Raw genomic sequence first — 14,348 nt, forward strand, 5'->3', positions numbered from 1 at the left:
GACCCGGTGACCTCTACCGTAAATGTCAATGGTGATCCTAGAATTAGCTTCGGTTCCTGTTGCCTTCATGGTACCTGGTCAAAACTGTTAGCAGGCAGGTAAACTCAGGTAAAACAACGTTATAACAAGTTAGCTTTCTTCTCCCCTGGAAAATGGAAGTTTCTTGAACAACTTAAAACGGCCCCGCACAAGTTGTGAGCTATGAATTGCTAATTTAGTTGATGCTTGCAAATGTCTCCTGCCTTTGTGGAGTAAAGCCACTTGGAAGAGCGCGTTGAAAGTGCTGCACTGAAGGCGCTTTCTGTGGCACGTGGAAGGAGGTGGACTAGAGTCTCCATGCTCCTTGGGATTCCATTGTACCGTGCTTTCACACTCCAGATTCCTACTGGACCGGCATGCAGTTGGAAAACGATGACCCTGCGACCCGCGGCTGCTTCCGGCAGGCGGAAGTGGCGTCATCGCCGCGCGCCGGGCAGAAGGCAGTGCCCTAAGGAGGTGGAAGGGGATGTTGAGCCGGCTGCAGGAGCTCCGCAAGGAGGAGGAGACGTTGCTGCGTCTAAAGGCGGTCCTGCACGACCAACTGAACCGCCTCAAGGTAAGCGGGCCCCCAGCGCGGCGGTGAAGCCCCGGGCAGCTCGCTCCCCACCGCTCCCGGCCCGCCCGCCCACGTATCAGCTACTGGTTACTAGTGTTTATATCCCCTGAAAAGGGCTCTAGTGTTGCAAAGCTAGAAGAGAATCGTAGATCCTCCTGTGGTGCGAATGAGGTCCGGGAGAGAAACTTGTCCGCTCGAGATCGCCTTGATCACTTCCTAGATCTAGGGGTAATTTGGCCCTTGTGAAATGACCATGGTAACCCCTGCTCGCCACTTATAGGCAAGATCTTTAAGTGTGACAGGAAGATTACAGAAGCCCTGTATAGTCTGAGCTTGTATACCTGTGGTAGAGAAAATGATAAGCAGTTTTCCTCGGGGCAGCTACTGCAACAGTACCTCCTGAAGCACCCAATTATCATGTATTGCAGATGACCCCAGGAAACACGTGCATTTATAATTCTCTGCCTTCACTTTCTCATTAATGAGTAGACAAACTCAGGCTTAGGCTTGTGTGTATGTGTCTCAGAGAGAGAGAAATGGCCTCCCTATGTAACCCAGGCTGGTCTTGAATCTTCTGTGTAGCCCAGGTTTTCTTCAAACTTGTGATCCTTCTGCCTCCTCCAGTGCGGGGATTACGGGCATGCAGTTTCACACCCAGCTACATTACTGAACTGGGCGTGGCAGTACCTGTCTTTAGTCCTAGCTCTTGGGAGGTATAGGCAGGCAGATATCTGTAAACTCAACACCTCTAACCAGGTCTACGTATCTAGTTCCAGGACAGCCAAAACTACATAGTGAGACCTTGTCTGAGGGGGTGGGGGAAAAGGTAAGAAAAAAAGAGATAAAGTTCCCCCTGCTCTTCTAGAGCAGTACAGGGGTTATAAGCAGTTCTTTCTCATAATGCCAACCTTTACAGCATCCAGTAGAATTCATTCTCTTTGGTAAGCCAGCAGAATACTCAGTAAATGTCATCCACTCTTCTTTCCTAGGTTGAAGAATTGGCCCTCCGATCCATGATAAGTTCTCGAGGAGGGACTGAGATGCCGTCCTCCCAGCCGGCGCCTGAGCAGTTCCATGATGTAAGTTCAGTCAAGGATAGCCTTCTAGATAGAGTGTGAAGTCCCATTGTGTGCCCTTGCTGCTTAGGCAGACAAATTCTGTGTGGCAAAGCCCAAAGGACTCTGGGGAATTTACTATGCATTGAACCTGGAACTCCGTGCATAGTGAGCAACCAGTGAGCCGCATCTCCAGCCCCTCATGATTTGCACTTCAATAAAAAGCTCATCCACATCAATCTTTCAGGCAACAAATAGCTTGTCTTTCATCCTCTGTCAGATTTTAGGCAGCTTCTGCTCTCCTGGTGTGCACCAGTGTGCCCAGCCTGCCCTCAGCTCAGATTACGCCCTTCTTTCCAGTTACTCAGATGCACCCCAAGAAACCGGTAGTGGTTGTGGTGGTAGAGGTGGTGGATTTTGTTTTGAAGCGGTGTCTTACGGACCCATGCCGGCCTTCTGATGTTCTTCCCTCTGCCTGAGATTACAGGCCTGTGCCCTCACATCCTACTTAGAAACATAGGCTGGTTTTAAAAAGATGTCATAGCTACTGCTCTGTGAGTGTGCCTTCAAGTACAAAGCAGGAGCTAACGGCTGAGTTGCAGGTGTTTAGGCCACTCACTCTTACCAAGAGCCTTCAGCAAAGCCAATCAGACTCCTCCTAAATACACCGTATTTTCAAAATTCTGTGATTAGCAATGTAGTCTACAGTTATTTTGTTGATGGTTTTTAAAAGGACTTTATATTTAATCAGTTAACATTTTAGTAAATATGAAGCATTTATTCTTACCCCTTTTCAGTAACGGGAGAAACAGGAAACAGGGAAGTGCTCATGTCTCTCAGTCATAAAGATGTGAGGAACATACAATTGAATATTTTTAGCTTTAAAGATTTCTTTATAGTGTGTGTATGTATATAAATGGATGGATGGACAAACGAATGAACACTGGTGCCCATAGAAGTGTCAGATACCCTAGGGTTGGGGCTTGTAGGCTGTCCAGCATGGATGTTAGGACTGGAACTTGGGTCTAAAGACCCAAATTTTTGTTTTGTTTTGGTTTTTTTGAGACAGGGTTTCTCTGTGTAGCTTTGGCTGTCCTATAACTCACTTTGTACACCAGGCTGGCCTCAAACTCGGGATCCACCTGCCTCTGCTTCCTGAGTCCTGGAAGTAAAGGTATATGCCTGGCATGCAACAAGTACTCTTTAACGGCATCTCTCCAATACCACAAATGAGATTTGATTTTAAAGAATTTGCTGTTTTGAGGCTTGGCTCCTTCCCAGTTAATACTAATGCTCTTATTTTATACAGATGTCCATGCTTGTAGACAATGAAGCATCAATCAACCAAACCACACTGAAGCTGAGCACAAGGAACCCTATGGAGGAAGAGATGGAGGAAGAGGAGGAGGAGGAAGAATCTGATTCGTAAAAGGGGACAACAGCTAGGGTTAGTTATACAAACAAAACTCGTAAGTCTCTGGCACTTAATCTCAAAGATGTCATCTTGGGCTGTAGGGCCTATAAGAAAGAAGGTTTATACTTGTGAATGGGTGAGGCCCAGTCAGTACAGTGTCTACATACAAAAATGAAGACCTGTGTTTGGAGCCCCAAAATCCATGTAAGAAGCTGGGCACAGTGTTATATTCCTATAACCCCAGCACTTTGGATAAGACCAACAGATCCCTGTAGCTCACTGGCCAGCCCGCCTAGCCAAACCAGTGAGTCTTGGGTTCACTGAGAGACCCTATCTGAAGTAGTGACACTGGGCTTGGAGATGCACTCTGTTAATCCCAGCACTCAGGGAAAGGGTTCAGAAGAGCAAGCTTCAAAAAGTGTTCTTTAGCCATACGGTACACGCCTTTAATCCTAGCACTCAGGGAGGCAGAGGCAGGCAGATCTCTGTGAGCTCGAGGCTAGCCTGGTCTACAAAGCAAGTCCAAGACAGCTAAGACTACAGAGAAACCCTGTCTCAAAAAATCAAAACAAAAAAGAGGACTTTTAGCTAGCATTGGCATATACACACCTATAATCTCAGGTTTTGGGATGTTCTAGCAGGAGTGATTGCCATCTGCTTTGAGGCCAACCTAGACTATAACCAAAACAAAACCTGATACAAGGTCTTAGCATGGGTTAATCCCTAGAGCATTATGCTAAGTGAGATAAACTTGTACTCTATTCCATCGTTTTTTTTTGTTTGTTTGTTTGTTTGTTTTTTCTTCTGAAAAAGCTTCAGTCATTACCAGGGACAGTCAAGGGGGCAAGGCAGAGGCTGGATGTGAGGCCAGTGTGATGGTCTACACAACAAATTCTGGGATAGCCAGGACTACATAGAGAGACCCTGTCTCAACAAATTAATGGAGAAAAAGAAAACTGCTGGCAACCTCTGGCCATCACCACACATGTGCATACCAAATGCATCTTACACACACACCCATGCTGACAATTACCTACACAACACAGTACACACACCAGTTTTGTGAAAGGTATTCTCCCAAAGAAGAAATCAAGGAATATTGATGAGACGGTCTCAAGGGTAGCTGACATTGTCACCACGGTTTATATTTCCTTTATTTTGCATGTGCGTGTATGCGTGTACATGTGTATCACAGTACACGAGGAAGTCACAGGACAATTTACAGAAGTCTTCCACGGGGGTCCCAAGGGTTGAACTTCGGTCATTAGTCTTGGCAACAAGCATCACTACCTTACCACAGAACAACATCACCTGCATATGACTGCTGGGTTTTTGTTGTTGTTGTTGTTGTTTTCTTTTTTATTTAAAGATATATTTTGCTTGTGTATGTATATATGTGTGTAAGCATATGTGTGTCCAAAGAGTAATCCCTCAGAGCTGAGTAGCAAATGTTTGTGGGGTACCTAGTTTCTAATGTTGCTGGTATCTCAACTGTACCTCACAATTGCACAACTGTACCCTTAAAAAGTACGCCTGGGTCTCACATCTTATTTTTCTGATTTTACAGCTGCCTCGATCACAACGAAGCCAGCAGCTGGAGCATCTCTCCTCCCCGGAAGGTGTAGTTAATTCAAAGTACTGAAGGGAAACCATTTCCCAGTACAGCAGACTGACCAGACTGTGATGAAGGCTCTCACACCAGCAAGGCCCTCATGTGAGCATGGCTGCTGAAAGGTCCTGTTACATCAAAGGAATGGTCTGTGAGAACTAGCTCATAATTTTGCTCAGGCAGGTTTCTAACACTGTGTTGGCTGGGTGTATGTCAACTTGACCAAGCTACAGTCATTTGAGAGGAGGAAATCTCAATTGAGAAATTGTCTCTTTTAAGACCGGGCTTTGGGCATTTCTTATTGCAGTGGGAGGGCCCAGCCCCTAGGCTGGCGGTCCTGGGTGCTATTATTAAAGAAACTGAACAAGTCACTAAGTAGCATTCCTGTGGTGCCTCTGCTTCAGCCTCTTCCAGGTGCCCCTCTCTCCTCCCCATTGTCAATACCTGCCTTGGTTTACTTCAGTGGACTGTGATTCAGTATATGTAAGCCAAGTAAACCCCACGGTGTTTTACCACCTACAGTTTTTCCCTTGTGTAAATAAACTATCCTCAGGCACAGGTCCTAAGGGTGGTAGGAGTCACTCTTCTGCATGAGAAGAGTTCGTCTAAAGACTGGAGTTGCAGGAGACCCATTAGCCCACTGCGGAGAGCAGTGTGTGTGTGTTGCCTAGTTTGGACTTTTTTCGGGAGGGGGGGGTCTTTTGTTTTTTTTCAAGAGAGGGTTTCTCAGTATAGTTTAGGCTGGCCTCTATCTACCTGCCTCTATCTTCTAAGAGAAGTAAGCACTGGGGTCAAAGGCATGTACCTCTAACACCTAGCTTTTGAGACAAGGTCTCTCCCTGGCTGTTCTGGAACTCACTGTATAGGCCAGGTCAGCCTCAACCTTACAGAGATCCACCTGCTCCTGCTTTCCAAGTACGGTGGCTAAATAAAAGCTAGCTGTAAGCTGAAATAAACCCCTTCGTCCCTGGGTGTTTGTATCAGCAACAGAAACTCTCAAAAGACAGTGTAGTATTTATGCCTTCCAGCTGTGTTCCTGTCTTCACTCCCCGACCTCAGTGCCTGGCTAAATCTTCTTAGTTAGGGCTTTCATTACTGTGAAGAGACACTATGACCACAGCAACTCTTCTCCCCCTCTCCTTTCCTGTTTTTGTTTTGCTTTTTTGAGACAGGGCTTCTCTGTGTAGCCTTGGCTCTCCTGGACTCACTTTGTAGACCAGGTTGGCCTCAAACTCCCAGCAATAAGGGAAAACCTTCAATTGGGGCTGCCTTACAATTTCAGAGGTTTAGTCCATTATCATGGCAGAAAGGATGGCACCATGCAGGCAGATAAGGTGCTGGAGAAGCCAAGAGCACTTGATCTGAAGGCAGCAGGAGACTGAACACTGAGCAGAGTTTGAACACACAAAATCTCAAAACCCTCTACAGTGACACACCCCTCCTAATAGTGCCACTCTTTAAGGGCCAGTCATTCAAACACATGACTATACGTGTTTAAACCACCACACCCTAAAGAAACCAAAAGGACTGCCACAAAAGCAGAAATATCTTTTGTGTCCTTTTTATTTTAACTTGATAGTATTTTTATTAGAATAGGAGATTGGATTTGATAAACATCTGGATTAAAATGGTTAAAAGGGTTTCATACAGTTTGTAGGCACTATACACGTTGTTTACAATAGCATTGCTGCTTGGATTCGAGGAAAGATAGAACTCTGACACATACTGATGCCTTAATCCATTTGTGACATTCAAAGTAACCACCAATTTAGAGACACTAATCCAAACTTAGAGACATACACCACTAAATACCCCACACAGTATATTTAAAAACATAGAAATACAACCAGAAGTTGGAAAAATCACCACAGTAGACAGACTGAAGCCCGAGCTATCATGGCAGTGATGGGCTCTGGTTAGCTTTTTTGACAGGAATTGCTGAGTTCTATACCAAAAGCAAAAAATAAAAATGCCATGATGTACACATTTGAATGATCATTTCAGTAGCAGTAAAGCATGCTTTCCATGCACTGCCTGTGAAAGGTCTCACAAGGCTCCCTCTCCACACTGAGAGGTCACCAGCAAGAGTGAAGTACCAAGGGTCCGAAAATCCTGACAGTCCAGCCAGCCAGTTAGTCACAGAACATCAACAGCAGTGCAAACATCAGGAAGGATGACCACCCAGGCCACCAGGGTTTCACTGTAGTTCAGCTTGGCATGTGTTTGATCAACATACAAATAGCCCCAAGCACAAAGCCAATCCACTCAGGGGAGTAACCATAGTGATAAGACAGTGATATTAAAAAATGACAAGTACGATTTGGCACATGCTGTGTTCTTCATCCTTTGTCACAGATGGGATGCACGTCTGAACAGAGACAAGCATGGGAGAGGCTTGAAAGCAACATGGCATGCCACTGGGCAGAGGATTCCTCTTTGCTGCTTCCCAAAGGCTCAGATGCTGGCGGCATGGGTTGGTGTGCTGGGCTGGTTAAGCCCGATAGTGGAGCAGAGCCAACCTGCAAAGTCTACCTCCTCTGCATCAGATCTCTTGATGAAGGCATGAACCTGTGTGCAGAAAAACAGGGAAAGGAGATGCTGTTAAAAACGACCACGGAGGAAAAGCAAGAGTCTTGGCCCGGGCACCTCCCGGATGCTGCTGCTCACCACTGAGCAGTAAGTAGGCCAGCTACATCCCAGAGACCCCGTCTGCCACACACAGAAGCCGTGAAGGCCTGGGGGAAACCCTTGTGTGGAGAGAGCCGTTTGCCTGGCAAGCTGCTTTGTTATTGAGTATTCGTCAGAAAACATGTCTGCCCTGGCCGTTACCTTAAAATAGAGATAAGCAAGATGTTTTGCCAAGTTCCTTTAGCTTGTTTGTGTGACCCTGGACCGTTTCTGCTATACAGTGGCCTAAGAAAACAAGTTTGACTGCTCCATGAACCCCTTCCTTGTCTTGATGTGCCTTGTTTTGCCTATAAAAAGGAGCTGCTGAATAAACTCAGGGCTTCAGTAGTCACTGACAGTCCTCTCAAATGATCCCTTGTGTCGTGCTTTATTTCTTTCAGTCCTCACTCCCCATCCAGATACTGTTCGACTTTGCTGGCTGGCTCCGGCACCTGTGTCTCTGGGCAATTCAATGGCTTATTAGAAGGTACACTACGCTCAAGGCTGCATTGGTCATGGAGTGATCTGGATCTTAAGAGTGTCACATTCCTGTGCCGCTGCCATCAAGCAAGAACCAGATGGAGATCAACCAAGGGGGCTATCCTCAGCAAAGTGCGTCCCAGGTCCCCCTGTAACTCACAAAGAGGCCAGAGAAGACTGACGTCTGACACAGTGCAGCCTCAAGTATGAGGAGTGGGGCAGGGCAGAAAAATGGCTCAGTGAGATGAGTAAAGAAGCTCTGCAACTCACCATAAGCTGCTTTAGATCTGCTCTCTCTGCGGGGTTTTTTATTAAGCTGAAAAGAAGAAAGAAATAATGTGAGAGTATGGTTCCTAGTCACATGTCTGTCCGTAAACTGAAAGCTGAGGAGCCAGTGCCTGAGCCTTGCTCATCCTCCATTGATAGGCATGCCATCATGCCTAAGCATGTAAGTCTTGATCAGTTAAATCAAGGTCAGAAAGCAACAAGATGATCACTGCAGCTCCAGTAAGAGTAGCACAGAGGATCAGATAGTCCTGAGTCCCAGCACTAAAAGGGGTATGGCAACAGCAAGGGTTAATCAAGAGGGAAAAGGATAAGGCTAGGGGGTTCTCAGAAACATGACACAAACTTACCATTTATTCACAAAATCCTGAAATTCCAGACTGAATACTCCACTGGGCAGTTTTGGAGGAGGCTGTAAACATGTCAACATGTCAGACACTTTTTTAACTCCCGCTCCAGTCACCTGCCCATCACACCCATGCCTCTGGCCACTGCTGCCCTCATCAGATCCAGGAAAGTGGCCTTAGCAAGTCCAGCTCCTCCTGTCTCACCTTGCTGGGCCCACTGCAAGTGTTCTACCACTCTGGTGACTGAACAAACCATGTTCCCCTCAGCCTGTTCACTCTCCTATGGAGTAAGGTTGAGCTTTAGCTCTAGAATCCGTTGAGCTTAGACACTCAAATGCAGATTAAGAATAATCGTGGTGACAGGCCTGGGTGTGCCAACAGCAAAAGCTCCAGGGATGCACAAAATAGGAGGCACCACTCAGACCTGACATAACCCTAAAAGCCACACAACAAAACCTGTCTCTGAACCCCAAGGAAGGCGGTTGATAAGACATTCACTGACTGTAGCAAGGAGGCTGTCCCCAGGCCCCTGGAAGGACTCTGACAGCAGCGCTAGGAGATCTCAGTTGATGTGACCTGTGTCCATAGCTGTGCAGCTCTTCTGGGAGAACAGTACTTAAGATAGAGCTGTAATGAAAGGCAAGCAGGTCTCTCGAGTTCTAGGCCACCCTGGTCTACATAGCGAGTCCCAGTCAGCCCACAGTGAGACGCTGTCTGAGGAAAAGCAAAATAAAACAAAAAACAGCTAGGTGGGGCCTGCTTATAGTCCCAGCATTTGGGGGTGCTGAGGCATTTCAGACTAGTCCAGGCTACATGAGACCCTATCTAAAACAAATGGAACTAACACTGGTTCCGTAGGAGTGGCTCAGTTCAGTAATAGAGGGCTTGCATAGCATGCATGAAGCATGGGTTTAAACCCCTGCACCGCAGAACAACACAATAAAAGCCCCCTACTAAAAAGTCCAGCAAGCCCTCTCACCCTGAAGGCCTTGTCAATCAATTTAAGGTCAGCTACAACCAAGATCATAGAACAGAAGCCCAAGACAAGCCCCACCCTGTAAACTGAGCACCCTCCAGCTGCTGAGATGTTGTGTGGAATATTCAAGAGAAGACAATGTTTGCTCCTGAGCAGCAGGGGGCAAGGCAAGAAAAGACTAGGTGCTAGCAAATGCTCTTGGGGTTGGGAATGAATAAAAGAAGGCTATTGCCCATTCTGGAGCCTCAGTTTCCTTACCTAAGTGAAGAGGGCAAAGGCAGTTTGGCCCACCCCAGCTGGTTTAAAGAACAGTGAAAACAAAGTGAGCACTAGTGGGGAAAGCAGTGTGCAGAGCTCACAGGTGCTCCAGCCCACCTCCTCAACAGGCCTCCCACCTGGAGCCATCTGGGCTCCAACAGGCAGAGGATGATGGATGGCCTAGCCTGCACTGATGAAGCCCTCAAGCCTGCACTGTTCTGCCTTGCCCCTTGCTGCCTGGTACACTGCTCTGCGCCCAGTAGAGAAGTAACCAGAAGTTTTCCTAATAGAAAAGGGGCCTTTCTGTACCTTCAAAGGTCTGTTTTCAGAGAAGGACACAAGAAGATAACCTATAATTTCTAGAAGTCATGGACAGGTGATAGCCTTATCTGAGCCTGGTGCTGCCTCTGAAACATGCCAGCACTCATCCCTTCTCATCAACTGCCAAGGCTGCTCCTGCTTCAGAGCAGAGTACTGGCCCACTGGGTCCTCTCACGTCCTGTATTGCCCCAGGCTACTCCTGAACAAACCTTGGGGCAAGTTTCCTCTTTCCTTAATGTACACTTAATTATAAGTAGACTTCACAAGTGGTATGTTCTTTACAGTCAGCCAAGAGTAAGCAAGAGTTTGAAATTTTTAATCATCTTATAGACATATACATTAAAAAATATTTTTCTCAACCCCCTCCCTCCTTTACTTTGAAACATAATACAGACTAGCCTAGAATTCATGACATTCTCCCTTGGCCTCCCAGGTGCTCAGATTACAGGTCTGAGCCACCTCCCCCAGAAGTAATTTCCTTCTTTCACAGAATTGATAATAGATATTCCACATCTCTTTCTATAGTCACAGCTTTTTAGCAGCACTTAAAATAAGAACCCAAACCTTTATGTTGTAGTTCTACATTCATGAGCCCCCTCCCTCACCCCACTTAACCATCGTGGAGACTAGGGGCTCCTGCTTTTCCATCGTTGGTCCATCCCACTTCCCCCTCCTCACACCTCTTGTGCTCAGAACTTTGTAAATGCACTGGACAGCCTAGTAAATGAAGACAGGCAAACATCACTGGGTGACTGAGAGGCCCCTGAAGTTGGGAAAGAAGGAAGGACTCTGAGCTGACAATTCCAAGAGCAAAGCACAGGCATCCCGAGGACCACAGCATGTGAACCATCACAGGCATCTTGACCAAATCAGCCATGGCTTTCCCTCTCACCCCTCTTCTGAGACAGGGACCTTCCTATGTATGCAGTTCAAGGCCTGCCTCAGGCTGGGAACTCTTCTGTCTCACTGAGTATTGGGATCACAGGTCTGCACCAATACACTCATAAGTACTTTTTTAATGTTGTTTTTCTTTTCCCTTGTTCCCCCCCCCCCCGTTTTATTTTGTATATGGGGCTTTTTGTTTGTTTGGCTGGTTGTTTGGATTTTTGTTTTGTTTTTATTTTTTTGCCAGGATGCATGTCTGTGCACCACATGCATGCAGTGCCCCCAGAGAAGGGTGTCAGTTCCCTTGGACCTTAAGTTATGGGAGATTGTGAGCTGTTATGTGGGTGATGGGAATTGAACCCCAGTTTTCTATAAGAGCAGCTACTGTGCTTAACCACTAAGCCATCTCACCAGCCCATAACTACTTTCTTTCTTGAGTAATTAAACCCAACGTCAAGGAAACCTGGCAGCACTTACCTCATTGACTATGTAATCCAACAATTCAAAAATTGCCATGGGAGGTCGGCTATCCATTCCATATGCTGAAGATTTATAAAGAAAAAGAAGGAAGAAAATGAAAAACATGTAGATATAGTCAAGAGGTTACTCGTCAATCTGAGTCAGAGGGTTAAACATGGATCGAGGACCATAAAAGGCCACTTTGGACAACGCCTGAACCTGGAGGGGCTCCAGAAGACATGGCTACCAGTCTGGGCTCAGCACCAGTCTAGATGTGTGACCTTGGGCAAATCGGTTAACCACTGAGTCAAAGTGTAGAGCTTTGGAAAGGGAATTCATCTTCTCATTTCTGCACGTACAGGGTAGCCAATGACATAACTAAATAAGCGCGAGGCTACATTTGGGCTTGGCTTGTGTAGGTAGAACCCACAGCCTCCCAAGCAGTAAGCAAGCCCTATCACTAAGCCACACACTCAGGCCCAGAACTTGTTTTTAATTCTGCCTGAGCATGGACTTCTTCCTTTGCTAGCCTAACATCACAAGCCAGCCCCTCCAACGGCTGCTCATGAGCACTGGTGCCTCTCCCTCCTGCACATATTCAGCCACATGGGTGTGGCCAGGATAGAGACCGTCTCCCTGGTCAGGTGGGCACTCCCAGCAGAAGTCTCATAAAAACTACAAGACTGGCCAGGTGTGTTGGCACAGGTATTTAATTCTAGCACTCAGAAGGCAAATTCTAGCACTCAGGGAGTCGAGGCCAGGCTGGTCTACATAGTAAGTTTTGGTCACTCAGAGTTACATGGTGCCTCAAAAAACAAAACAAAACTTAAAAAAAAACTTGAAAATCAGAACAAACAAAACCCCCAAAATAAACAAAAACCCTAATAAGCAAAACTGAAAAGGTTGTATGAGAACACTCCCCAAGTGTCAAGTATCTCTGTGTACACCACTCAGAAGCACATGCTGCTCCAAAGTTGGTACTCAGCAGTCAGACCAGCCACTTCTAAGTCTATGAGGCCTTGGAAGGACAGTGTTCTGTGCCCCAGGTTCTTCTCTAAAGCAGAGGTTATAGCAGTGCTTGTGGCCAGACTGCTTTCAAAATCAGACATGCTAGGCAGATCCATGGAGACTGGGAGTGAGTACATTAGTAGTTGCCAGGGAGGGGCTACAGGGAAAGGAAGAGTAACTGGTGATGGGAAAGATGATCCCGGGGTGATAAAAACTTTCTAGAAAAACGCTGTGGTGGCGGCTGTACACCAGAGAAAGATATACTACAAACCACTTAATGATAATATATACTTAAACATATAGATTTTTTTGGAAAGTGAACCTCATTTTAATTTAAAAAGATCCACATTATTAAAAAGCAAACTACGGTCAGTAGGTGCACACGCCTGGGTCCCAGCGAGCATCCAGCAGAGAGTGGGCATCATCGGCAAGAGCAACAGTTCTCTACACCCAATGACCCTGCTACACACCTAGGACCCAGCCTCCGCCCAAAGATCTGCAACAGTGAGGGATCCCAGTCCTCACTGGGGACAGCAAGCTACTCACAGCTGAGGGGCCTCCCAGGGGTCCTCGGCCTGGGTGGTGTTTCAGCTGCATCTCCCTCCACATGGCATCCAAACAGCAGCTCCAGCTCCTTGGTGTCAGGAGGAGGGATGGGGTACCTCCCAACCGCCATCTCCACCAGAGAAAGCCCCATGCTCCAGATGTCCGACTGCACGGAGTAGTGAGTCCCCTGGAGTCTCTCAGGCTACAGAGGAAACAGATGGTCACGCCACTTGCTCTAGCCAGGCTCCTAGCACTGCTCTGGTGCCTTCCCCTTCTGGGGTCTCTTACTCTGACACCTCACACAGTTAAGAGCTCTTCCAGCATCTTGCATGTAGCCTCCATTTCTGACCTTTCCTTAGTGTTCCATTTTCCCTGACCCCTGCCTCAGCTGGCAGCATCTGCAAAGTCAGGTCCCGGCTGCTTGTGGTTCCTGCTTTGTCCAGACTGGGCCCTGTCCTGCACACACAGGTAGCCTGTCTCAAACCCACACGAGAGGCTGAACACGAACTCCAACTAGGAGACGGTCCACAAGGGGACCCTGAACTTGAGGCTCCCTATATATAACATGGAATTTTATATATAAAAATCACCAGTGCTGCTAACTGGAAACAGTGACAGCAACACAGTGTCCATTCTACTTACTCCTCTCAGAACACGTGGTCAAATGAAATGAGAACCTTTAGATGTGGAAGGGCACTAGAGGAGCACGTGCTGACAACAGTGGGAAACACGAGGGGGCAAACAGCATAGAGTCCGTACTGAGCATTAGTTCAAGCAGACATGCATTTCAAGGACCCTACAAAAACCTTCATTCTGATCATAGTGCATTTATTTAGACACCTAACTTAGCTTCTCCCATGGGATTTGCCACCAATTCTAACACCGGACTACTTAATCTGACCATATAACCACAAAAACCCAACTAAACTATGGATCAGAAAGTCTCAAGGCCTAATTGAATTTGAGCTTGAGAGTCGGCAACTGAAGGTGCGAGCTACTCAGCTTCCCCATCTAGAGAAGAAACAATCAGGGTGCCAAGACAGAACTCCCCTGTAGCCCTGGAAAGGAGGTGTGGGGTAAGAGTGTTGTGATATTGACAGTACCTAAAGCCACAGAGGGGCTGCGGACCATCAGGGAGCAATGGGGAGATGGACCTAACCCCCACATAAGTAAGGGCTGCTGGCTTCCTAGCTCTAGCTTTGCTCACCCCCTACATAGGAACCATCATCTCTGCTGATAGTGCACCTGCGGGGATATGAGACCCTCAAGGATGTGACAGCTCTTTGACTGTGCTGGAAACACTCTGATCCACAGACCTGTCCTGACGCTTTGGACTTCTACCTTGGTTCTGTGGCAACTACCCTTACTCTCACCCTCCCGTGCACTGCCTCTAAGGCACTCCCCACAGACTTCCATCTTTCCCTGCTATACTTAGAAATAAGC

The 14,348-nt window shown here is 47.0% G+C and overlaps 2 protein-coding genes across 3 annotated transcripts in view; one reads left to right on the plus strand and one right to left on the minus strand.

Moving 5' to 3' along the window:
- The first annotated feature begins 462 nt into the window (after positions 1–462).
- Positions 463–7,712, plus strand: Snapc5 (small nuclear RNA activating complex polypeptide 5). 2 transcript variants are annotated; one of them, XM_055597145.1, is made up of 5 exons: positions 463–595; positions 1,585–1,674; positions 2,960–3,119; positions 4,632–4,798; positions 7,029–7,712. In XM_055597145.1, the coding sequence occupies exons 1-3, from the start codon at positions 506–508 to the stop codon at positions 3,077–3,079; spliced, it is 300 nt and encodes a 99-aa protein (XP_055453120.1). In that variant the 5' UTR covers positions 463–505; the 3' UTR covers positions 3,080–3,119; positions 4,632–4,798; positions 7,029–7,712. The 2 variants fall into 2 exon arrangements, with proteins under 2 accessions (XP_055453120.1, XP_055453112.1); XM_055597137.1 differs by having other exon boundaries at positions 2,960–3,097.
- The window catches only part of Map2k1 (mitogen-activated protein kinase kinase 1), a 74,562-nt gene continuing 66,432 nt past the window's right edge, over positions 6,219–14,348 (minus strand). Inside the window, exons 7-11 of the mRNA XM_055597123.1 lie at positions 12,906–13,107; positions 11,370–11,434; positions 8,456–8,517; positions 8,091–8,136; positions 6,219–7,241 (exon numbers count right to left, since the gene is read on the minus strand). Of these exons, the coding sequence (XP_055453098.1) occupies positions 7,128–7,241; positions 8,091–8,136; positions 8,456–8,517; positions 11,370–11,434; positions 12,906–13,107 (489 nt within the window). The 3' untranslated portion in view covers positions 6,219–7,127. The remainder of the gene's footprint in view (positions 7,242–8,090; positions 8,137–8,455; positions 8,518–11,369; positions 11,435–12,905; positions 13,108–14,348) is intronic.

The sequence above is a fragment of the Psammomys obesus genome, unplaced genomic scaffold (assembly GCF_907164565.1).
Source record: "Psammomys obesus unplaced genomic scaffold, mPsaObe1.curated_primary_1811, whole genome shotgun sequence".
In the NCBI taxonomy this organism is placed as follows: Eukaryota; Metazoa; Chordata; class Mammalia; order Rodentia; family Muridae; genus Psammomys; species Psammomys obesus.